The following is a 26,117-nucleotide window of genomic DNA, read 5'->3' as shown; positions in this document are numbered from 1 at the left end:
ACCCCCCCCACACACACACAACCCCCCACACACACCCACACACAAACACACACAACTACACTTACACACAGCCCACTCACACATTTCCCACTCACACACTGCCCCCTCACACACTGCCCCCTCACACACTGCCCCCTCATGCACTGCCCCCTCACGCACTGCCCCCTCACGCACTGCCCCATCACACACTGCCCCCTCACACACCGCCCCCTCACACACAACCCCCCACTAACAAACACAACCCCCCACACACAAACACACAACCCCACACACACACAACCCCCACACACAACCACACACACACACACACAAGGATAGAAAAACATAGCATAGCAAAACAAAACATAGCATAGCATAACAAAACATAGCATAGCATAACAAAACATAGTATAGCATAACAAAACACATACACTCCAAATACCACTCAGTGCCACATAATTACGCGCAACCATTCAACAACAACTGGTTTAAATATGTTCTCTCAATGTTTCAAGCTTTATTACAAATGTCATAAAAAGATGTTAATATTTCACTTCTGTTCTTGGATTTTAATCACAATAAAAAACACTGAACATAATCTTCACAAAAGTTATTTACAAAAGTTTAAGCTATTTCCATTATAAATTAAAATCACTTTTATTTAAGTATTAATTATTTAAAACAATTAAAAGCCATTGTAATTTGTAATATCAATACATCTAAGTCACGTAAATACAAACATGTTGCATTACAAATACTATAGGTGTCACATTTGCGAAAGTTATAACTATTGGCATTGTAAATGACAAAGCTATTAATTTAGCTATTTTCAAAACCAACACATAAATAAAAAAAAATGTCATTTACAAGACCAATAGCTCAAACTTTCCTACTGCGAGACCTATTGGCAACACCAGTGCTTGTTTAATTGGTTTTTGTCATTGTCCATTGTAAACTGTGGCTTTTTATCAGTCAATAGGCTTAGTAGTCTCACCTTAGTACCACCTTTTCCCATTTTGTAACCTCCCATGGCGACACAGCCTGTTACATGTGTTGTTGCTCGGTAGGCTTTAATTACAGCCTCCGAGCACTATTTTCTCAAAGGGATTTGTCCTGCCTGCTCTTGCCGGCACGAAAAGGCAGGACAGCTCTCTTCTAACGCATTTGCAATGCAATAGGTCTAGCATTTTCGAAAGTTCAAGCTATTGGCATTGCAAATGTCAATGCCTTTTATTTATCTGTTTAAAAAAAACACATAAATAAAAGGCATTGCCATTTACACTACCAATAGCTCAAACTATCGTAAATGTGAGACCTATTGCATTGCAAATGGATGTTTTTCATTTGCTGAAAAGCAAACTGTGCCCACATAGATACCAAAAATTGGTTGATGTTATAAAATCTTTTACAAGACTTGTATTGTTTGATATGCTTTTGTTTGTGTGATAAAATATATGGAATAATAAATTATTTTTTATAGAGAGGCACTGCGGTTAAAGAATGTTTTGATATCGAATATTTCAGTTTTTGTGCTGTATCCTCCCAGATTCGTTTGTAATACGCAGAGTCCTTGGTAAGGTGACATCACTCTCTGTGGTGGCTCTAGTCCTGAGGCACAGCACACTGCCCTTAGTGCCACAGCATTACTCACAGTGGTGCTTTGAGTACTGAGCCATCGCTCACAGCAAATACAGTGCCCATACTACCGAAAAGCCACTCACCACAGTTGACCGAGTACTTGAAGTTTGCTCAGTAGAGCGACAACCCTCACTGTCCCCACCCGTACTGAGAGATCAGTCAATGCAGTGTGCACTTTTGTGAGTCCCATTTGAGATAAATAATGCCTCTACTGATGACCAACTGGTTCAACCTTCTCTGAGGTGAAAAATGATCTGCCCACCAATGTGCTCAGAGGACCCAGTGCGTTTAAAGATAATGATTAAGAATGCAAAACTGCTCATAATAACTATCAATAGATCTTTTGAAGAAGGGATTAAGCCCACCTCTTTAAAAGATGGGTAAATCCGCAATTGAATACACCTACATCTAAATCAGACCCTCACTCAGGACTACCAATTAGGCACACGCCTTGAGGCCCTATGAAAGGAGCGAGTTTTGGGGGCAGCTGATGTAGGCCAACTCACGCTTGCGGTAATATTGGTTTAGGAAGAACAAGGGAACCCAATAGATAAATAAGGACCCTGGGTATCAATTTTAATTTATCACAATAGTCCTTAAAGAAGCATAAACAATCATTAAATAAATAAAGATCAAGGTAAGTGATATACTCCACGGTATCCAGCCGGACACACGATTTAATTAGTTAGATAAATGTTTCATAATTTCAAAGAACAACCAACAATAGAGTGGGACACAGTCCTGCATCCAGTACATGAAAACAAGAAGACAAATATAAATAAATAAAAGAGATTTTCAGGCAAAAAACAAGGGAGGCTTTAAGTCAATGAGAATACATGGGAAGCTATCCATAATAGTTTACACACTCATATAACACAATGGTTTTACGCGTGACAAGAGTGAATTCCTTTGCTATCAATTAGCCGTTAGCAAGGCGTGTAGGCAACATGGTAGATTCTAATCTCTGCCATCACGCACTGGGAACCCTGACCCTGACTTGGCCACCGACGCCTGCACTTCTACTACCGCTATACGGATCAACTAACCGGCTCCTAATTAAGGATCTGCCCCGCGGCTCTCCTCATTGAGGTATATACCACGTTGGCTACACACCTTGCTAATGGCTAATTGATAGCAAAGGAATTCACTCTTGTCCAATTCGGACCTTACAATCAACCGGAACCGGAGCATTAGAGCCATACTATGCTCTAAGGCAGCTTTGTTATATTCAGGCATGTTAATCACAGAGTCCTGATGATGATCCCACTATACTTTAAAAGGGATCGAAAAGCCGTCGACCTATGGAATAGTTTCACGCGTAAAACCATTGTGTTATATGAGTGTGGAATCTATTATGGATAGCTTCCCATGTATTTCCATTGACTTAAAGCCTCCCTTGTTTTTTGCCTGAAAATCTCTTTTATTTATGCATATTTGTGTTCTTGTTTTCATGTGCTGGATGCAGGACTGCGTCCCACTCTATTGTTGGTTGTTATCTGAAATTATTAAACATTTATCTAACTAAATAAATCGTGTGTCCGGCTGGATACCATGGAATATAGCACTTATCTTTGTCTATATTTATTAAATGTTTGTTTATGCTTCTTTAAGGACCATTGTGATAAATTAAAAAGGCGGCAATATTGGAGCATTCGGTCGCTAGTAATAGAGATGTCCATAGTATTGTCCTGGAAATATTAGAATTGGTAGGGAAAGTGTTCAACTCCACAGCCATAATATTTAGTTTGTTATAGCGAGTTTGTTTTATGAGAGTTGGTGTACAACCTAATGAGGCAGGGCCAAAATTAGTACTATGTGGTTTATCTCAGAGATTTGATGCATATTTACAATGGTTGACCCCCCCAAAGGACCATGGAATACAAATTTCTGAGAAAACCAAAGCATATGTTTAGGGAGGATCACATCCTGACCCCAATCAGGACCGTAATAAGGGCACACCTAAACTACGGTAGTGCTTTATTCATAAATCTACAGGAAAAAACACAAATCTACACATTGCAAAAAAATTCTCAAATCTGGTGGTAGAGCAGTCACTGGAATTTTAAGGAAACCCACATTGGCTGCCAATAGACTATAGACAAAAAGAAGACAAACAAAGGTGGGATCCACGATTCACAAGGCACTAGGGAAACCAGGGCCCTGATGCAGAAAGGACTCCTCTGAAGAGTTACAAACTAAAAAGACTTTCAGAATAAGATAATTATAACCTGTAAATTATATCATGTTCCCAAAAAAAACACCATTGGTGCCAAACTGCTGTCAGTAAATTGAGCCAACTGCTGGAAGAATCGGTCCGTGGAAGGAAGGAAAGAGGATAATGCTACAGCTACTGAATGTGTAACGAGCAGGAACTTCAGAAAGGCCTGGATCCTGGATTTCTGAAATGGTTTTAGCATTATATAAATCTGATTAGAAAACAGATCATTCATACTTACACAGCCCTGAACGCCGCTAATTAGCCGTGAACTATCCCTTGTTGTGCCCTTATTAAAGATAGCTGTTACTTTTTTATACCTGTATGTTATTAGTATTTGCAAGGTGCCCATAATACCGGGGGGGGGGAGGGTTAGTATCCTGGTGCCCTAGAAGGAGCTGACTAGGCTGTCTGAAAGGAGTTTATTGGAAGAGCCAGGTTTTCAGTTTCATTCTGAGTTGGAGGATGAAACTGGCAGCTCTGATGGGAAAGGTAAGCTTGTTCCACGTCTTGAGGGTGAAGTGAGACAAGGTGTGAGGCCGCCTCCCCCCCCTTTGACAAGCCGAATGGATGTGAAGCATACCAGCCAAGCAGAGAATTCTGGACGGGATGTGGAAGTGGAAGCGGTTGTTGAGGTATGCGTGTGTCTTGATCAGGAGCCAATGGATGTCCTTCAAGTGTTGGGTTATGTGCGCAGCCGCGGCCCATGCAGGTAAGGGCAGTGGGGCGGTGGGAACGGGAGAGGGGGGATTTTGACGGCCAATGGAGAGGGTAAATTAACTATTTAAATTTCCCTCATGGTTGTCTGTCGAATCCCCCCTTCCATCCTGCCCCACCGCTCTTACCTGCATGGGCCACAGCTGTATGTGCGTTGATAAGAAAGGCTGAGCGTGAGTCTGGCTGCTGTGTTTTGTACCAATTGGAGTCTGTTGGATAGCTTAGCTGTGATGCCTACGTAGAGGGAGTTGCTGTAGTCCAGTCTGCTGGAGAGGAGGGCTTAGGTCACCATTCTCTGGGTGTCAAGCAGGAGCTATTAGCATATTTTCCTGGACATTCTGTGGGTGTGGATGCAAGTGGATGTTACAGTGTTGACTTGGTTGGCCAAGGACATCTGGTTGTCACCTCTTAGTGAAATGCCACTCACTGCATTACCGTTAGTAAGGAGACATCAGTCACTGAAGGTACTAGTACTGAAACATTCCTTACTGAAGTTTCATTAGAACTGAGATATTCCTTCCTGTAGTGACCCTAAAACTGAAACAACTTCACTGAGACACTAAACAGATCCAGTAGTAAACAATCCTAATACCGGTTGAATAATTAGCCTGCACAACAGGTACCACAAGCACACCACTTCCATCTGTCCTGAATATTGTCAATGAATATTACTTTCTGATGCAACCACTCCATAGGCTGATGTAGTGGGCTTATGAAAAGGCGGATGTCTCTTTGTTCACTCACCGTAGGGGGAAAGACAGCTCCAGTTGCTCTATAATCTGAAAAATAAATAACAAACATTGGTGAGTAGTGATGTAGTGGGTTATACATTTCTATCCCAGCAAGGGATCACTTGCAAGAGGAAACTGCAGTCTCCCTCAAGAGGAAAACTCTCTGCGGAGCCCCCAAAGAGCAGCCTGCACTATCTCTACCTAGGTAGAAGACATCCAGTGAGTTCTTTATGTTACTCCTTACCCCGTTACAGTATCAGTTTTGCAATTATTAAGCCACTCTTAGTGCAATGATTTAGATAACATTTGGCAACCGAGAACTTGCAAAATCAACTAGAGTTCCTTGAAAAATAAAAACTGGCCTAATAACTCAGTGGGTAATATGTTTATTGAAGATATAAATGTGTGTCACTGTTACATGATCGTGGAGCTAGAGAAACCGAACCAGCTCAGAAATGTGTTAAGATGGTGTATTCGGGGAGTTCACAGCACCACATTACAACTTATTCAGAAATATGTAGGCAAAGATCTTCAGGCGATTTCTATACATAGGGTGTAAACAGAGCCATAGGTCTTCAAGGCCCAGCTCCTCTTTATCTTAGAGGATCTCTCTACAACTATCTAGGATAACAGGGTTCAGTAAACAAGAATTTCCACGCCAGTCACAGTTCTTCTCTATTGGTAGTTGAGAGGTCAGTACCTTGTCTCCCACCCATCTCTCCCTCCCTTCTGGACCATATTCTGTTCATTTACACTAAACAAGTGCAAAAAGTTTTAAATAAGCGAAAATCATAATTACTGGCTTTTGTGAATTGTTGTTTTTCTCGTGATTTCTTAATATACTTTTGGCTTACCAAAAACTGGTTTGGGCAGAAAAAGTTTTTGTGGGAATTGTAAAACTTGTTATGTGCCACAGTCACTCGAGATACGCCAGCAACGTTCCCCAAATGACTTCATAAACTATGGAAAATACATTGAGCTGGTATCTTGCGTATCTTTTGTCCACAAGAGTATATCTGGCATGCAAATTTGCACATTAACCACCGCCCATGCAAATTATGCATCCTTTCGCCAAAACCCCTCTGCACATTACACATTGATTATTACGCGATTTGCCCGGTCCTATGACCATGCTCAATGATATGGAATACGCCTATCAGCTCTGTCTGCTCTTTCTTCATCATTCGCCTCGCTCCCTTATCTCATCGTGTGGGACCTGCTCATCGCTTTCCACCCTCAGCCAGCAGACCCTCCATTCCCAAGGAGGCGCTGACAATGTGTAACCCAGTGGCATCCACTTCACCACCTAGGGGCATACACACAGGGAGGTGAGCCCAGGACGGCCCATCCCTGCAAAGGGCTCATGGCTGTAGATTCGCAGAGAACATCAGCCTTGCTGGGGAAGAGTCATGCTCTGGGTCTTTGGTTGCTCCGCGAAGCTTAGGGCATACAAATATACACGCTACTTAAAATCTTGCTTCACCTCTCATTATAAGCCATCTGCATTTTTGTCAACTGGCCTTGTGTAAAAGGATAGCCATCTTCCTTCAGTTCTGCACTTTTTAACCAGCCGCATTATGAGACTGATACTGGCACATACTCTTGATGGGAAAGCGGAAGACCCAGAATCCAGAGTTCTGGTGAAAAGAAAAAGGGAATGACAGGCTGAAGGACAACTAACTGATGACAATGTCAGCTGGCAACCCTCCACTTTGCTTAAAGCACAGGAGGAAAATAGCTGCACAGGTAGAGCCAAGAGTTGCAGTATGTCCACCATTGAAGTCATCAGGTATTGATACTTTAGACAATTGCAGGAGAGGCAATTCTGACTCCATTCTCAAACATGTTGATTTTCTTAACAACTAAATGGTGGGTGGGGGGCGGAGCTTGCCTGCACCAAGATGGCCGCAATGTAACGCGGCTCCAACAACCCACCCAAAATATCCTACAAAATCCTGCTGATACACTGGATACAGCTGGTGCTAGTACCCACAACTCTCACCATCAGTATTTTGCCTGTTGACTGACGGACGAGCGGTACTCAGTGACCAGAGGAACATCAGCATAGCTGCCAAGGTTTCAGATTGCTGTGTGTGACATTTTAATAATTTTAGAGTAATTATGAGTGACATTTGAATGACTATGAGTGACACTGTCTCATGAGCAAAATTAAGCAATGAAGAGGAGGGAAACAATAATATCAGAAAATGCACACATTTGAGGAACGAGAATCTAAGTTAACTGCTGCAAAACGTAATAAATATAAACGACTTCCATTGATCAGACTAGCTAAAACTGCGGAAATTAGATAAAGCAGCTTGGAAGTGGTTCAAAATGTCATTATAATCATCTGAGTGACTCGCAGTCTCACTCAACAGCCACCAGTGACCTGAGCTGTAACGCAACTGAAAAACAAAGCAGAGAACTACTGTGTAAGTGACAGGGGTACAGGCAAACTCAGAATAAGTCTAGAATGGAGTGCATTTGCAAGTAGGTGTCTGGGTAGGCACCTGATTGAGATGAGCAACACTTCACACATAGAACTAAGCTTTCAGGTGTGTTTGCACTGTCTGTTTTTATTAGTTTAAATGGTTAAAGTTCTCTGCAGTTTAAAATGCCCTAATAAATCGAAAGTAATCCGTGGCACTTAATTTGACGTCCTGAATAAACATGGCACACTTTATTCTTTTTAATAGGAAGCTCTATTAAATATTGGTTCGCTAAAGGAGTGGGGTTTGCTTTGCTGTGCTTGCTGCCCTGACTCGGGCAGACTGAGTGTTTCTGAATACGTGAAAGATCAGCCGTGGCCTTCATGTGCTGCTTCTTATCTCTTTTCCTCTACTTGTGAGGAAGAGAGTGACGCTCTGAACAAACAAGGAGGCCCAATGAGGGGGTTGGTGGGGGGCTCCTATACCAAGCAATAAAAAAACCTTTCCAGTCGCTTAAGAGACCCGCGGCCTCTCCCAAGGTTCCACCGAGGAGAAATAACCGAGATACGGCGGAAGAGCTGCACGTGGGGGTGGGGGCTCAGACAGCATCTCAACTTAGCGCATACAGGCTCTCTCTCCCACTGACCACGACCAGCAAAGTGATAGAAAAGTTTCACTAACCTCACAGAAGAAGGGCCCTCCACCTCCAGTCTGTCCAGGCGGCCCCGGTGTCACTGACTTCTCTCCGTCGGCTACAGTAATGCATGATTGAACAGGGGCGGTAATAACAGTAGCTTCTAGCATGTGGTGCCCGAGCCGATGCAAGCAAGCGGACCGGTGCCGTAGTTATAAGCAAAATGTTTAAAAAAAAGTTAAAGATGATGACATGCTGCGCTGCCCGCAAATTATCCAGCCGCATCGAGCGCACAAAATAAACTGCGCGCGCTTCCACAGTGACGTCCCACCGTGATGACATCAGCCTGCCAGTAAGAGCCGAGCCGCGGCAGTTACATTCAAACAAGATCGATTGTAGCAGCTGAACTAAACCTGCCTGCAGCCTTAGCTTAGCTGAACCCCAAGCCTGCTGGAGCAGCGCTGCCACAGACTCTCAGTATTAGTCAGGCTTGACAGTGACAACCTCAAATACTGGTAATACACTCAGCTTTTAAATACGCTGATTTGCGTGACAATCCTTTCACATGCGGTAATGCGGTAATGTACCTTAAAATGCGTTAGTGTCACACCGGATGTGTGACACTTGGCAGAGCTGCATCAGGTAACGACCCAACATGTATGAGCCCGGTCGGAGAAGGAGGACTGCCACGAGCGGAAGAACTCGGCTGGGGTGCAGGGTAATCGCCCTACGCCGCACTGGAAAGTGGAAAAGGTCACCGTGAGCAGAGAAATCCGTCTGCGAGGAACGGGGTGAAACAGGGGCTGGCAACGCTCCATTGAGAGCGACCGCCGCTCAATGTTGGTAACTGAAAGCTAGGCCCTTCCCCTCTGTCGTGTTCCCTGACCAAGGAGACACAGGAAACGGTAGGGATTATCACAATCTCTTTATTTGCTTGTTGTCGTTACACGCTGGTCGCCACTCGCTGGCCCTGACCTCTTGCTCCGAGGTCCTGTTCCTGAGTGACCCCTGGTCCCCTCCCCACACCGGATGTGGTGTCCAGTGTCCTTGTCCCCCGCCCTGTGCCTCAGGGTCCTAGTGCCATTCTCAAGGCACGACATCTCCCCCTTTGTTCACAACAAAGAGAGAGAGAGAGAGAGAGAGAGAGAGAGAGAGAGAGAGATAGGTCGGCAAAAGGAAAGATCCATCCTCCCTTTACATGCTTGTCCTCTTGTTGTTTTTCTTTTACATTTCTGTAATCAGTCTCTTTGTCTGTTTGCACTCTCTTCTTGGTCGTTGTTCACGGACGTCAGTTGGCTGTTCTATTGGTGCAGTGTCTTCGCGCTGTTCTTGCTTTGGCATCTCTTCTTCCTTTATTTTTAGTTCTCTGAAGTGGGAGCTGTTCCGTGTGATGTGATATCTGCCCACTGATGCCGTGATCATGGGCCCCTTGACTTCAGTCACTCTCAGGGGTTCCTTTGCAAATGCGCTATCTGATTTTTTTATTTGTCTCTGTCTTACTAGCACAGTGTCTCCTTCTTTTATTGTTGTTCCTGTCGCGTGTCTTCTCTGGTCTGCATACGCCTTCATTTTCACTTTCTGTTCCTTATCTCTTGTCGCGATGTCCTGGTGTTCAGCTTGCTCTGCCTCTTCAAGTTGTGGCAGTCTTGTTCTGCTTGAGCGCCCTAGTACCAGTTCTGCAGGGCATTTTCCCGTGGAACTGTGAGGTGTGTTGCGGTAGTCCCTTAGTACCTGACAGAGGGCCTGTCCATTTGATATTTGCATCAGTTTTGCTCTTTGTATCGCCTTCTTTATGGTCCCCATGAACCGTTCTGCCATGCCGTTTGCCTGTGGCCATAGCGGCGTTATTCTGCGGTGATTTATTCCTAGGTACCCCATGAACTTCTTGAATTCCTCACCGGAGAATGGTGGGCCATTGTCTGTCTTTAGTGTCTGGGGTGAGCCCCACGCGGCGAACACATCATCCAGTATAGGCAGGGTTGCATTGGCTGACGTCGATGCTACTGGTCTCACTATTGGGAATCTCGAATATTCATCTATGACCACCAGCAGGTAGCTTCCTGTTTCTAAAGGCCCATAGAAGTCGGCTGCCAGTTCTGTCCACACCGCTTTCGGTAGTGGAGACATTTGCAGTGGTTCAGGCTTTGATGACGGTCCTGTTATTTGGCAGATGTGGCAGTGCATCACCATTTCTTCCACCATGTTGTCTAGCCCCGGAAACCACACCTTCTCCCGCAGCATCTTCTTTGTTGCTACAATTCCTCTGTGTGATTCGTGTGCCAGCTCTACTGTCCTTTTTCTCAGTGTTCTGGGCATCACTATCCGTGTGCCTCTCAGCATTATTCCGTTTCCGCATTCCGAGAGTTCTTCGTTTACCCGTTTGAAAGCCAATAGTTCTTCTTTGTCTAGCCCTTTTTCTACGTGGCTGCTGCTGTTCACGTGTCTCCATCATTGCTGCTTGGTGATCTTCATCGATTCCTGCATCGTGCGATCTCGTTTTGTTTCTTTTTGCAGTTCTTCCAATGTGATTGTCGTTGGGGTACTGAGTCTTAGTGCAAAGTTAAGGTATTCTTCTGCCATCGTTGTTGCTTGTGAAGCCTGTGGCAGAGGGTGTCGCGACACATAATCAGCTGGATTGTGTTCTTTTCCTGGCTTGTGAACAATCTTTTTTTTTTTTTTTGAAGACCTTTATTTATAACGGTGGTACACAAAGCCCAACAGAAAGCCCGAAGGCTTAGTAGTACAGTACACAGCAATACGTCAGTGTATAGAGGATTAGTTACAGATTTACAGAGGTCAAATTTCAAATTTCAGTTCGTAAGGAGTAGTAGTATCAGGACAATTTAAATCAGAACATCGAGTTCAGCCGCTAAGATCAGGAGAAATAAGTACACTTTTCGTTTGTTATACAAATACTGCAACTATCCTCATAGGAGGAAGCATATGAATGATCAGTAGTACACACCAATTAAACTTCAATAATCGGGAGGTCAGTCCACTACATAGCTCATAAGGAAAAAAGGAAAAAGAATAGAAGGCCCATAGAACAAAAAGAAATAAACGAAAAACCCTCCGTCCCACCCCCCACCCCTCACCCCTGCAGTTGGCTACGGCCTACCCCCCCTAGCAGTGTGCCTGTCGCCCCAAAAAAGGAGCCCCGAAGTATAGAAAGGAAGAAAAAGGTCCTAACCTATAACTACAATAAGAGTAGTGGGAAGCGGGGAGGAGCCTTCCACCAGTCCCTCGGCATCTCCCTCCCGTAAGTCAATAACAGCACAGAGTGTAAAGTCCGGTAACAAGAACCATCACTAGCAAACAAGTTTCATAGCACAAGTTCGGCATATGGCGCAATCAGGGGAATCAGCACGTCGCACATCTATCACGGTCAGCAACGAAGAAACTGTAGGATTGCAGTGGGCAGTGTTCATCCCTGTCCCGTCTTATCTTTTCTGCCACTGCTTACCAAAGTGTCCCAAGCGAGCGTGAACAGCAGCCCAAAAGCGTCAATTCGATTCAACCACACCACGGCCGTACCCTCCTCACGCTGATCCAGTGATCCCGGCCAGGGCCAAAAGTACACCTTCCACATGACACGCAGCGGAGCTGGGCCAGGGAGGAAAGTCTCAGTGTCAAACAAAAGCTGGAGTGGCCCCCGGGTGACCGGGAGCACGACTTGGGGCGAGCACTCACGTCGCGATTTCAATCCGAAGACCACACGTCGTCCCGGGCAAGCAATAGTTTAAGCAAGGGACGTTTCGGTGCTAGGGGCCTCAAACCTGTCAGTGCCGCATAGTGCCGCCATCTTGTTGTAGTCGGGCATAGAGGGAGGCATGCCGCTATGTACCTGTTGAGCAGCCATTCTCGATCGCCCCAGTGCACACACGATATCATCCACCTTGCTGGTCAGGGTTCGGACATAATGCATCAGGTCGTGGCGAAGGGCGACAATAGCTGCCATAAGACCGCCATAGTACCCGTCTCTTCCGTGCCCCCTCTCCATCATGTCTCTCTGCTCCATACGTCCACGTCCCCCTCGTGACTCAGTCTCCCCGAGGCTGCACTCCATAGTGCACGTTGCGGTCATTGGCAGAGACCCACTGATTCGGGTCAGGCAACACACAAAGGAGCACCAGATATCTGCGTAGCGCAATAGTGACCGACAAAACCAATATGGTGCGATAAGCCACTATCTATAAAAGTGTGGGGCTGCCCCTCTCGATGTTAAGTAAGCAGAAATTCGGGAGCCTCCCGCCGACAGCGGGACAATGCACCAGCAGTTTTCTCGGCAGCAGATGATCAAAGTACCTGCGATCGTGTGATTTGCCCCAAACAAATCGTCAGGCACGCCTAGGAGTCGTGCCTGCAGTCCAGCAGGATATGTGTCTCGAAAGTCGGCCGTTTCTCGCCAGAAATGATCCGACCGGCACCTCTCAGTCGCAGACGCCCGTTGTTGTTCACTTGGTGGCCAGCCCTGATATCTACTCGAGGCCCCGGTCACAGGGCTACCACGGGCCGCAAACTCTAGCCGAGTGTTTCTCCCGTTTGCGAGTGGGCTCGAGCCTCAGGATTTCTCCGCGGGTCATCGGAAGTTGGCATTTTCCTCAATATGTCGTTTCAGTGCAGGATCACCGGCAGGATATGCGCACAGGAGGAGACGGTCTTCGGAGCCGAGGGACTAGGCGCCCGTCCCGGACGCCATCTTGGCTCCTCCCCCGCTTGTGAACAATCTTGAAGTTGTAGTCCATGAGCCTGATTCCCCATCGTTCTATCCTGGGCGGTATTTTTGCATTGGGGTTTCCATAAATTGTCGTGAGTGCCTGGTGGTCTGTGACTATTGTGAATGGTTTCCCATAGACGAACATGTGGTAGTGTTTGCAGGCCCACACCACTGCCAGGCTTTCTTTTTCCGGTTGCGAGTATCCTTTCTCAACCTCTGACAAGCTCTTGCTTCCATACGCCACTATTTGTCTTGGGGAGTCCTTTCCTTGTTGATGCTGTGCCAGTATCGCTCCTAGTCCCACTGGGCTGGCGTCTACTGTTAATTCAGTGCACAGTCTCGGGTTGAAATAGGCCAGATGATCCACTGCTGTTACTGCTTGTCTAATTTCTTCGAATGCCTTGCTGCATTCGGTGGTCCACAGGAAGCTTTGCCCTTGTTTTGTTAATTCTCTCAGTGGTGCACTCACAGTGGCAAAATCTCTGATGTATCTTGCGCAGTAACTTGCTAGGCCGAGGAATGACCTTACTTCCGCCACATCCGTTGGTTGTTTTGCTTTTTCAGTGTTTCCACTTTGCTGTGATCCGGCCTCATTCCTTTTCTGGAGAAGATGTGGCCGAAGAAAACCAGTTCATTACGCCCTAGTTCGCATTTCTCTTCATTTAGTGTCAAACCCGACTGCTCCAGGTGTGAGCACACTTCTCGTAGAGCTTGGTCATGCTCTTCATCTGACTTGCCGAATACTAAAATGTCATCACTGTAATTCAGACTGTTCTTTATTGGCCTTATTATCTGTCTTATCGTTTCTTGAAATATCTCTGCCGCTGAGGAAATTCCAAAATTCAGACGTTTGTACCTGAACAAACCTAGATGGGTGGAGAACGTTGTAATGTACCGAGACTGAGGATCCAGTTCTAGTTGGTGGTATCCTTTGCATAGGTCCAACTTGGAAAAACGCCTTGTGCCTGTGAGACAGCTGATCATGTCATCCAAATGTGGTCCGGGATGTCGTTCACGTTCAATGGCTTTGTTTGGTATCCTCATGTCCACACAAATCCTTATCTTTGAGCTGTCTTTCTTTGGAACAGCCACAATTGGCGATACCCATGGTGTTGGTCCTTCCGCTGGTTCTATTATGTCTTGTTTTAGTAGAGCTTCTATCTCTTTGGCTACCTGTGGTTGCAGATGTATTGGCACTCTTCTGTGGTGCTGTGCGACTGGCCTCACTGTCTCGTCAATGTGTAGCGTTATTTGTCGGTCTCTTAGTTTTCCTAACCCTCTTAGTAATTTGGGGTATTCTTTCAGAATGTTGTTCTTTTCTGACATGTTGTATGTCATTGCCATCAGGCCCATCACTTGTGCCGTGACGTTGCTCAGTAAGCATGGTGCCGGGATGTCTCCTTTCAGTACATGTATCTCTTCAGTTGTTTTTTGATCTTTGTATGTCAGCTCTTCTTTGAATTTTCCCATGTTGGTTACTGGTCTTTTGGCTCCCCACGTGAATACTCTTACTCGAGATGGTTTTAGAATTGGCTTGACTTCCATCTTGTCATATTCCGAGACGCATATGATGTTGCACGTTGCACCGCTGTCCAGTACAAATTATGCTTCGTGTGGCCCGACCTTGATGTTCACTGACTCTGTTTTCTTTATCTTTTTCTTGTCTATCAGGCATATTCTTTCCTCATCCTCTTCCTCATCTGTTTCTGACTCTGCTGTCATGAGGTACAGTCGTTCAGTTTTTTCTTCTACCTCTTCTTCCTCAGATTCTATTGATGAGCTTCTTGTCCCTGTTTCAACATGTCTGATGTGCCTGTTGGTCGGCATTCGTGCTCGTCCCGGCCGTCCTCGGTCGCTTCTGAACTGTCTCCCTTGGCATACACTGGCAAAGTGATCCCTTCCGTTGCACTTCCTGCAGGTCTGGCCGAAAGCCGGGCATGGACCTCTGTGTGGGAACTCTAGTCCGCACCTGTAGCAAGTTCCTTCTGTTTGTTTTTTCGTCGTTTGGTCATTTTTTTCTTTTCTCCAGCTGCCTGAGCGGTTGTTCGTCATTCGCTGAATCTGTTCTGTTCCCCGTCCTTTGCCACGTTCCATTTCGCTTGCATGTGCCGTCGCTCGGGCTTCAGCCCTTCCTAATGCCAGAATGTTTTCTAGTGATATCGGTTCTTTTAGGATCCTGGTGCGAAAAGCGATGTCACGACAGCCTTCAATGATGCGCAATCTTATTGCCTGTTCGTTGTGGAATTGGTCAAAAGCGCAATGAGTCACTAGTTTCCGCAATCTGGTTGCGAAGTCATCCATCGACTCTTCTGCTTGTTGGAATGCAATCATGAAGGTATAGCGTTCAAAGTCAACATTCCTCTGTGGATCAAATTTATCCGTCAAACACTTCTTTAGTTGGTCGTAGGTGGCTATCTCTTCTTTCGGCAGCGTGACCATTAGGTCCTCCACTTCATCTCCCACTAGGTTTACAAATAGACCTCTCATCTTTGCATCTGTGACATCCGTGGCCTCCGTATAATTTTCAAATCGCCTTATCCATTTTTCCCATCTAATACCTGTTTGTGGTTCAGAAAGGCTGAATGGCAGCGGTCTTCTATATTGTGCGCTTGGTTTTGGTTCTGCCATTTCTTCTTTTATTTCTTCCTTTGTTATTATTATCTACCTTTTCCTTTAATTCTCAGGTGTTTCTTGTGTCTTTCTATGTTTTCTCTTTCTTTTTCTTCCAGGCCTTTTTATTATCTCTTGTCTTGCCTTTGCCTGTGCTTATTGTATCTTTTTTCTTGTTAAATCAGCTTTGTTTAGCTGTTTTCGGCGTTTCCTGACCTCAAAATGGCCGCCCGATTTTCTTGTCTTCTGATTGGCTCCCGTGCCTGACTTTAAAATGGCCGCCGAGAGTCTCGCGAGACTTCGCAGCCAATCACGCTATTGCCTGACTTCAAAATGGCCGCCCGCGCGATGCTGCTTTCCCATTGGCCCTCGCGCCTGACTTCAAAATGGCCGCCGAGACTCTCGCGTGAGCTCGGGCCAGTCTTTAAACTTCGCGCTGTTCTTTGCACGGCGCTTACCGGCGGAGTCTGTTCTTCTCTCGTGGCGGTTGGGGTGGGCTCCCACGTCACTGTTCTCCTTTTGGTGGCGCTTTGGGCTGTCTTCCTCTTCTCCTGGGCACACTGCGATCCAGGGTGGGCTCCTGGTGTAAAATCGCCGATTTCATCGATGAGCACGCAGATGGGTGCGTCGCCTTCGTCGCCAGATGTCGTGTTCCCTGACCAAGGAGACACAGGAAACGGTAGGGATTATCACGATCTCTTTATTTGCTTGTTGTCGTTACACGCTGGTCGCCACTCGCTGGCCCTGACCTCTTGCTCCGAGCTCCTGTTCCTGAGTGACCCCTGGTCCCCTCCCCACACCGGATGTGGTGTCCAGTGTCCTTGTCCCCCGCCCTGTGCCTCAGGGTCCTAGTGCCATTCTCAAGGCACAACACCCTCCACCTCCTTTGCGGTGGAAGAACACGAGACGAGGCCTGGCCAGATCCGCCTGCTAAAGGTGAATGGGAGCGGGATGCGGTAAGCGAAGCGGGCGCTGTGAAGTATTGCCGATTCTCTGCAGATATTGACGAGCTAAGACGACGGTGGGTGCGGCTTCCAGTGTGGTGGGTCTTACTCTAGCTCTGGAGGCAGAAGGGGCCTAAGGCACTCCCCAACCCTTGCACTAGCCTCTAAGAGAAACCATAACGATATGGAGGAAATGGGGTAATAAAAGGAAATGAGCCTGCTGCACATCTCCCTTTGAAGGCAGAAAACAGGTCAGATGACATCTGAAACAGGAATATTGGGTACCCCATTGCCTCGTCTCGCCCTGCTCTGCACACAGCATCCAGAAGGAATCGTTGTGGGGTCGCCCGGGCAGGCATTTACACATATCACCCACAGGACTGCGGCAAGTTGCATGCTACAGAGGATAGCACTCCAGCATTGATAACCCTGTACCTCTCCTGTTGCCGCACAGCTCATGGTGCAGGGCCTAGTGGTGTATTGATGAGCACACAATATTCACAGGGGGCGTCTGCCCTGCTGAAAGCATGGGAAATGCCGTCAAGGTGCAATCCAAACTGCCATTTGGAAGTCGTAAAACCCCCATACAGAGGGACCCGGGAATGCAATCAGCAGACTCAGAGTCTGAGACCTCAGAGCCTACTGCCGATCCGGACCTGAAACAACTACTTACCGTCATGCAAAAAAGCTTAACGAAGATTGAAGGCAAGATTAACGCACTGGCATTCAGAATGGACCAAATGACGGAACGTTTCGATGAGCATACCGAGAGACTGGATGTGGGGGAGCAAAGGGTATCCACTGTGGAAGATACCCTGGCAACAGAAACGAGGAACCTCAAAAAAGTTGATAAACTTCTACTTTCGCTACAGCTTAAGGCAGGATTTGGAATCGCGTTCTATGAGGAACAACATTCGTATTGTAGGAGAAGCGGAATCCATCACTATTGATAGCATGGAGATGTTCATGGAGAACCTTCTTTACTCTCTGCTGGGAAATATTCGTGGTGGAAAGCGCACACCGGTCCCTGGCGCCGCGTTCGGTCCTGGGAGCAAGCCCAAGACCAATAGTAGTGCGCCTGCTGAACTACAGGGATCGTGACTCTGCGCTGCGCAAAGCACGAGAATTAAAATCCCTTCGGATTGAGGCCTTGGAACACTCCCTGTACCTGGATTTCAGCAGCTGGTCCAAGATGCCAGTCGTCCTTTCCAACCAGCTAATAAACAATGACGGGAACTCCTGTTGGAATACAGTATGCTGTATCCTGCCAAATTGCAGGTCCTATTTCACTGATCCAAAACAAGTGGCGGACTTTATTAAGAGGGGGAAATCAAGACCGCAGCAGACCTTTCCTCGGCAGAACACTGCGAACGAAGATCTACTTCAAGATGAAAATGAACAATGACTCATGACCAGGATTTAGTGCGCTGCAGACCACAACTGGAGCTATCTCACACTGATGGCCACTTTGTAAAGTACCCACTTTTATGTGAGACTCCCACCTTTGCCCACTCAGCCAGAGACGACTCTCAAAACAAGATTTCTGGTGAGATGTTTCGACTTAAATCACAGGCTGTGACCCTTTGCCTGGATATGGGGCATTGGGGCGTGATCAACCGCTCCAAGAGTTCTGAATGATGTGACTTCTACCCAGGGGGTGCTCCATGTATGTGGCCTATTCTATATTAACACGCTTCACGGGTGCTCCTGGTTGGGTGGGATGTTGCCGCAATCAGGTGTTGATGCTCTTATTTGTACACGGCTGTGGACGAACCCGGGTCAGGTAACATCCACCCCATGTGTTTACCACAATGTTCTAAATGTTGGTTTGTTCTGAAGCCACTTATGGGCTCACCGGGAAGGGAGGGGCGGGATACGGTTCAGCCAGGCAAAAGTTATATGCCAATGACATGGGAGGGACACTGTTGGGGGGTTTGTTTATTTATTAACAGTGTAAACAGGTGTAAATATTACTGGACTGACTGAGACCGGCACCCACATCAAAAGACAACATACAGTAAGGCACAGGACATGACACAGAGTCACTACAGACCGCCACACAGATAGAGTTTCTTACTTGGAATGTTAGAGGACTCAATGAACAACACAAGGTCAGGAAGTGGAATACCTTAGAAGACCCTCGGTGCAGGTGGCGTTCATGCAAGAGACACATCTAGTGAACAATAGTAGAGCGCTGACACCGCAGTGGCTGCTTGGCCAGTTCTGCGCTGCAAGATTTACGTCACATGTGTGAGGAGTCCTAACATGGGTTGACAGTAGGGCTAAAATTCAGTTACAAGAAGTGTTTGCAGATCCAAGGAGCAGATACATCAGTGCATGGTGCAGCACTGGGCGGTGGGAAATGGTCCTGGTGGGGATATATCGTCCAAACTTTGCTGACTCCCACGTTCACAATGCATTGGGATCGCACCTAGCATATTGAAGCACATTGCCTCAAATCTGGGGCGGAGACTTTAATTGCATACTTGCCCTTCACCTGATCGGTCCAGGCCCCCCCGGACGCGCATCGGCAGCGGCACGAGCCATAATGAGACATGACTATTACTAAAGACAGTGGTCCCTAGTATTTGAGAAATCAAGGTAAAAGTAAACATACGCTAAATAGCCAATATGTCCTTTGTCCAGCCGGACAGGAATTTGCAATTAGTAACAGTGAATCAGAAAGTAATGTCAAGGGGGCACAGCCTGTGACCCACAAGGAACAAGACAAAACAACAATTTTCAAGCAAGTGCGAACGAGGCAGTCTGTGTACTTGTATTGAGTGTGGAGACTTGATTGCTTTACGGTACCATTGTACAATTTATTTTATTTATTTATTTATTACATTTATATGGCCCAACAGCTACCCTGAGGGTTTCCCGGCGCCTTGGATCTGAGTTAGGCTCGATAAGATGGAAGTTTACAAATAGGAGTGTGGAGTCTATTGATTAAATAGCCAAGTTTTGATGCCCTTTCGGAATTGAAGGTACCTCGATTCAAGACGCAATTCGAGCGGCAGTGAGTTCCACAGGACCGGGGCCAAGTAGGCGAATGAGCGCCCGCCCAATCGTGCTCGATTGAATCTAGGGACAGAAAATTTGGCCTGATGCATTGACCGAAGGTTTCTAGAGGGTAGATGTTTATGCGCCATCTTACATAGATAGGCAGGAGCTTCCCCAGTGCCAATCCTGAACATATAGCACAGGGCTTTGAATTTGACTCTATTGGCTATCTTCAGCCATTGTAATTTCTTAAGATGTTCCGCAACACTTGTTCGCCTCGGAAGATGGAGAAGCAGCCTTGCGGCCGCATTTTTAACGACCTGAAGTCGATTGATGATAGCTTTATAGGCGCCTAGATATAGGATATTCCCATAGTCAAGTCTGGAGCCAATGAGGGCCTGTACAACTGTTCTCTGCGCCCCTTCTGGAAGTTGCCATAGGATTTTCCTCAGCCATTTAAGGATGGCGAAACAAGTTGAGGCCGTTTTAGCTGTTTGGGCACGCATAGACAGTTTCTCATCAATTAACATCCCCAGGTTACGTGCGGATTGGACCGCTACCGGGGTAGGGCCCATTTCCGTCGGCCAGTGAGTAGGACCCCAGAGTTCTTTATGTTCCCCGAAAATGATCAACGCAGTTTTGTTCCCATTAAGTTTTAATTTCTTGGAATGCAGCCAATCTGCCATTCTCAGAAGCCCGCTGCGAAGGGAGAAGGTGTTGGACTTGTCGGTGGTTGATAGAGAGAACACTAATTGTGTGTCATCCGCATAGGAATATATTGTGAGACCCATTTCCTCTGCTATTTTGGCCAGCGGGGTCACATAACGCTATAAGTACATTATGAGTATAATGAGAACATATGGTACTAAGGTGTCGACGTTTTGATGCCAGACCTCAGATACGTGACATCATCATCAGGACAATTTTATAAACCATGTTTGTCTTGAATAGTATGTACATTTGCGGAAGCAAAGTAACGGAAGACCGGGGATCCAGTCAGGTTGTCAAGTGCTGTGCGGGATGTTGACCCAAAGGTAGAGGGTGTGCACTTCTCCCGCTTCAAATTATGATGCCGTCGTGGTAGCGGCACGTTGTGAACAGCCTTTCGCACTTGCTTGAAAATTGTTGTTTTGTCTTGTTCCTTGTGGGTCACAGGCTGTGCCCCCTTGACATTACTTTCTGATTCACTGTTACTAATTGCATTTTGTAAAATAAATTCCTGTCCGGCTGGACAAAGGACATATTGGCTATTTAGCGTATGTTTACTTTTACCTTGATTTCTCAAATACTAGGGACCACTGTCTTTAGTAATAATCTAACGCCCAAGGACCCTAGTGTATTACCTTCGGGTTCCTTTGTCTCCGTAAAAAACAATAATGAGACATGACGGCAACACTAGGCCTAGTTGATATATGGGGACAGCGCAAACCACAGGGGGCCGTATACACACACTACTCAGCAGTGCATAACATGCACACCCATATAGATTACTGGTTAATTTCCAAGGACTTAAAAACAAGGGTTCGGAGTTGCGAACCACTGCTGCATGCTTCTTCTGCCACTCACCCATAGCGCTCAACCCAGAGACAGGAGGATAGAGGGCTGCCCCGTTTACATGGCAATTCCCCCATACTCCCTGCTAGACCAGACATTTAAGATGGAGCTGGCGACAGCAACAGAAGGCTTTTTCATTAAAAATGTGAGGTCTGTAGAGAGTTTTGCCACGATTTGGGGGACATTTAAGGTTTTCATCAGAGGCATCACAATTTCCAAACATTTAGGGGTGTTATGATCTATAAGAAGTAGACTTACTCTCCTGGAAAAGGAACTGAGACACTAGAAACTAGACATCGTGACACGGGTGATAACTATTTGCCAGGGGAACTTAGAATTAAAATAACTGAGTTCCAGGAGACAGCCAATAGTGAAGTGATCCAAATGAGTAAATACGCTACAGCCCGCAGTTATGTTGAGGGCGAACGACCCGAGGTGACGCTGGCAGCTCTTATGCGGTGCAGGCTAGATTTAAATAGGAACATGGCAGTACTGGATGAGCAAGGAGAGATGGTGTAGGATGAGGCTCGCATAGCGGGAGGGTTTCAAGGTTACTACACTGAGCTATACAGCTCGAAAATCATCCCGACAAAGCAGCAATATCAGATTATTTGGAGCATATTACCATGACATTGCTCACCAACGAACATAGGGAGCACCTGATGGCCCCTCTGACTTCAGAGGAAATAACAACAGCACTAACTGGATATCAGCTGGTAATCAGGATCAGATGGCCTCACTGTCACCTTTTATAAGGCATTTCAAGATCTCTTAATACCGCACTTGATCATCCTCTTCAAAGAAGTGGTGGAGGCAGGTAATATGCCCCCTTAGATGCATGAAGCAATGATCATCACCCTATTACAAACGGGCAAAGATCCAACAGAGACCCCTTCATACAGACCCCTTTCCCTATTGAACGTAGATACTAAATTATATGAAAAGATACTGGCCAACAGACTTGCACCATTGCTGCCGGAGCTTTACGTCCAATCTCTGCACTATCTTTGCAACTATGCAACAAATCAACCCTGAGGTAAGGGCCGCTGCCGTCTTCTTGGATGGAAAGAAGGCATTTGACGCTGTGAAATGGGCCTTTATGTGCATGGTACTCCGCAAGGTGTTGGAGAGGTATTTTTAGCGTATTTTTTTTTATAACCAACTTTATTGGCATTTTGTAAACAAACACAGGACAGTTATAAAAGAAAATAGTTGTAGCACTGTGACATAAATGACATTTCATTACATATCCACTTATTATCTCCTAGCAATAAATGTGAGATTAAATACGAAAGAAAGGAAATAGAAAAGAGTCCACCCTTAGAACCATGAGCAATCAGTCAAATATTCCCACCCACTTACTCCATATTCGTTCATATTTATAATGGCATCTTCTTGCCTCATACACCGATTTTTCTTGGATCACACACCAATCAACCCCCCTTGGCCATTTCGAAATAGAAGGAGGCTAGGAGTCCTTCCAGGCCACTGCAATGTCTCTTTTAACAATCAGGAAGGCTGTACCCAGGAGTCGGCACGGGAGTCGTCCAGTCCCTCCATCACCCCAAGGAGTAGAGCCAATGGAGTAAGGGGCACCTCCCATCCCAGTAGGCCACTCAGTTCCGTTATTACTGACGCCCAGTACTTACATATGACCGTGCAGGACCAGACCATATGGAAGAAGTCAGTTGGTCCCTCTCTACAGCGTGGACACTGTGGGGCTGGGAGGAGTCCAGCTTTGTGCAGTCGTGCCGGTGTAAGATATGCGCAGTGAACATAAGATGTCTGTATCAGACGAAGTCTGGCAGAGATTGTGAGGGTTCTGGAGGCCATAAGGGCATCTCTTCAATCTTCGTCCTCGAGCGGGCCTACCCAAACTTCCCACCTAGTTCTAAGAGGGTCCAGTGTGGACGGGGTGTCGTTTATCCGGGATCGGTATATTTGGAATATGTCTCCCTTCCCCAGGTCCACACTGAGAATTTTGGCTTCCAAAGGGCTGAACTCTGGAAATGATTCTGGGTCAGGGATGTGAATGGCAAGAGCGGGACGTAGTTGGAGATATTTAAAGAATTGCGTAGAGCTCAATGAGTATGTTATGTTATGTTAATAGGAGGTTGTAAAGCGCACGGTCACCAAAGGTTTCATGGCGCTAATCGTATGTAATGTTAATGGGGAGACCAGGTTAGCAGGATTGCCCGAACAGCAATGTTTTCAAGGCCCTTCTGAAGCCCAGTAGGTTGTCACAGCTCCTGGTTGAGAGTGGAAAAGAATTCCAGAGCCTAGATGCCAGGTAAGAGAACCTGCATCCACCCAGCCTTTTCCGTTTGATGGTGGGAATGGTGAGTAAATGAAGGTGGGCTGATCGAAGATTGCGTCTAGGGACGTGCTTAGTAATCAAGTTATTAAGAAATGTTGGGCTGTTACAGTGCAACGCTTTAAAAACTAGGCAGCCCGTCTTGAAAGCAGCGCGTTGCGCTATGGGCAACCAATGAAGTTTTGACAGCAGGGGCCTAGCCGATTGCCATCTCGGCTGTTTGTGAATAAGTCTCGCCGCCTGATTTTGAATCATTTGGAGGCAGTTAAGCAGACCCTGGGGTAGACCAGTGTAAAGAGAGTTAGAGAAATCTAGACGTGAAAACACCAGCGCTATTACCACCTGGACCACGGCTGAGTGGGACAGCAGATGAGCAATTTTCCTAATTTTACACAATTGGAAAAGACTGGTAGAAACCACAGCCCCCATGTGTCCTCTAAATGAGAGATCGGTGTCTATAGTCACCTCTGAAATTTTCACTGATAGAGAAGGGGCGGGGGCTAGCCTAATTCACTTGGCCAGAAGTGAGGTCCCCAGCAAGTAGAGCTCTTCCCAGGCAACACCAGTTCCGTCTTGCCTGGGTTGAGTTTCAGCTGATTAAGATCCATCCAACGCTGGATGTGAAGCATTATGGATTGAAATTCAGCGGCGGCATTGGGGGGATACATAAGGAAAACAAGCTGGAGGTCGTCAGAGTAGTTAAAGACAGTTATTCTCCTTGCTTTGAGGGAATGAATCAGGGGCCTGATATAAAGATTGAACAACAATGGGGAAAGGGACGAGCCCTGCGGGACCTCACAGGAAGTGGACAGATTGGGGGCAGTGAAGGCACGAAGGCGTACTGCTTGGGTTCTGCCGGTGAGGAAGGACTTTATCCACTTAAAGGCGGGGCCAAGTATACCTGCTTGTTCGACACGGTACAACAAGATGTTATGGTCGACCGTGTCGAACGCAGCCGACAGGTCTAGAAGCACAAGTGCCTGAGGGGCCTCATGTCAGCATTTGCTCTCAGTGTGTCCATTACCGCCAGAATAACTGACTCCGTCGAGTGAGCTGGCCGGAATCTGGCTTGATTAGGCTCTAGGTAATCTGATTTTTCAATGAAATTAGAAAGGCACCTAGCCACGTGAGCCTCCAAGATTTTCGCCAGGAAGGGAAGGAGGGAAATAGGGCGGTAGTTAGAGTAAGATTTCTCTGTCAGAAAACACAGGCACACAATTGTAATGTACAGATGTGCGGCAATCGTATATGCATAAACACTGTCCAGTCAACTTTCCTGTCTCTGCTTATTTTCACCAATGAATCTAACAATAAAAAAAATCACATAAACGGTGAGTGTGTGTTGCCCAGATTCATTTTTATATTTTGACCTACAAGTGTCACCATACAAATACTCTTAGGTGGTATTCGGCAAGAAATGGTCTACCTGGCTCTTAGTAGGTGGATCTACCCCTATACTTCGGTAATTTAAATGAAATTCTTGCTTTGCTAAAGGCATTCTTCCACTGCTCTGCATGGAGGTGAAGCCTCAATTTAGACTAATTTTAACACTTTTATCCTAGTGACTGGCGGCCATCTTGAAATGGTGCTGGTTGCATGGGTTAAAGTCAGAAATCTTGCCGTGGTGACAGATGAATGCAAAATACATCATATATGGTAGAAACATGAGAAGTGACGTGAAGTTCGTTTTTGATCATGTTATGTCTTGATTAGCGCTCTGAACCGCCTTCGTGACTGCCTGATTGCTAAACATAAATAAAAACATATTATATCTCACATAACCAAGTGGAAACAACGTGCAGATCGGCAGTTATCTTTTCAATATATGAAGGGTTAAGCCAGTTTAGAAATGGCCTAAAGTGGTATCATTTTTTTTTTTTTTTAAAACGTTTGGCAAGCGTGTTAGGTGCATTTAAAATGTTTTGTCAATAAATAAAATGTGCTGAATGGGCATGGCTTCTGTTGATGCTTGGGTTAAAGAGAGCGATAATCATTAGTCTCAGCTGGGATGTCATCGAACATCTTCACAAGGTTTTTAATAAACAGACCAATAGCAGCATTTTGCTGTGAAGTGGGCCAAATGTTAAGTAGAAGGTAGTGTGCATGCCTGGCATTTCGGTCAGCCGCAATTTGCATTCTGAGACTCGTAGTTTTGCTTTTAACATATGAGTGTGCCCTTAAGGCCCATCATTCAAAAGTGCTGCTTTATTTTTTTTTTTAAAGCCAGGGCCAGGGGACAATTTCACATATGATATGGGGCCACTTGGCAGCTATGCAGCGGTTCATGCAGCAATCTGAGACGAAGGGGTTTCCTTCTTTCATCAAACAGCCTTCCCTCCGTCAGGAGCACTAAGAGGCAGTGCTGTCTGCAGGCATTCATATTCTCCAGACCCCACGATTTTTTCAGGGTACACTTCCATGCTGCAAAATACATTTCGAAGTAAGCGCCCGCTGTTTATTATCCCCGAAGCAGCTATTGCCGCTACACCACTAGATGGCGCCAGATGCTGCATTTTCGTTTTCAATGAAAGATCTTAAATTTTTTTTAGTTATTTAGTAACAGCTGTGCGGTGCCCTGCATGACATTTTTTGTGCAGTGACCTGCAAAAACTCACGACAGGTATAATTTTCT

At 46.1% G+C, this 26,117-nt stretch overlaps 1 protein-coding gene across 1 annotated transcript in view; it reads right to left on the bottom strand.

The window, feature by feature from the left end:
• The window catches only part of LOC144828457 (1-phosphatidylinositol 4,5-bisphosphate phosphodiesterase gamma-1-like), a 617,664-nt gene that overhangs the window by 235,080 nt on the left and 356,467 nt on the right, over positions 1-26,117 (bottom strand). The window contains exon 8 of the mRNA XM_078686634.1: positions 5,294-5,328. Within this exon, the coding sequence (XP_078542760.1) occupies positions 5,294-5,328 (35 nt within the window). The remainder of the gene's footprint in view (positions 1-5,293; positions 5,329-26,117) is intronic.

The sequence above is a fragment of the Lissotriton helveticus genome, chromosome 4_1 (assembly GCF_964261635.1).
Source record: "Lissotriton helveticus chromosome 4_1, aLisHel1.1, whole genome shotgun sequence".
Lineage (NCBI taxonomy): Eukaryota > Metazoa > Chordata > Amphibia > Caudata > Salamandridae > Lissotriton > Lissotriton helveticus.
Note: the sequence above shows the minus strand (reverse complement) of the source record. Positions and strands in the feature narration are given on the sequence as shown.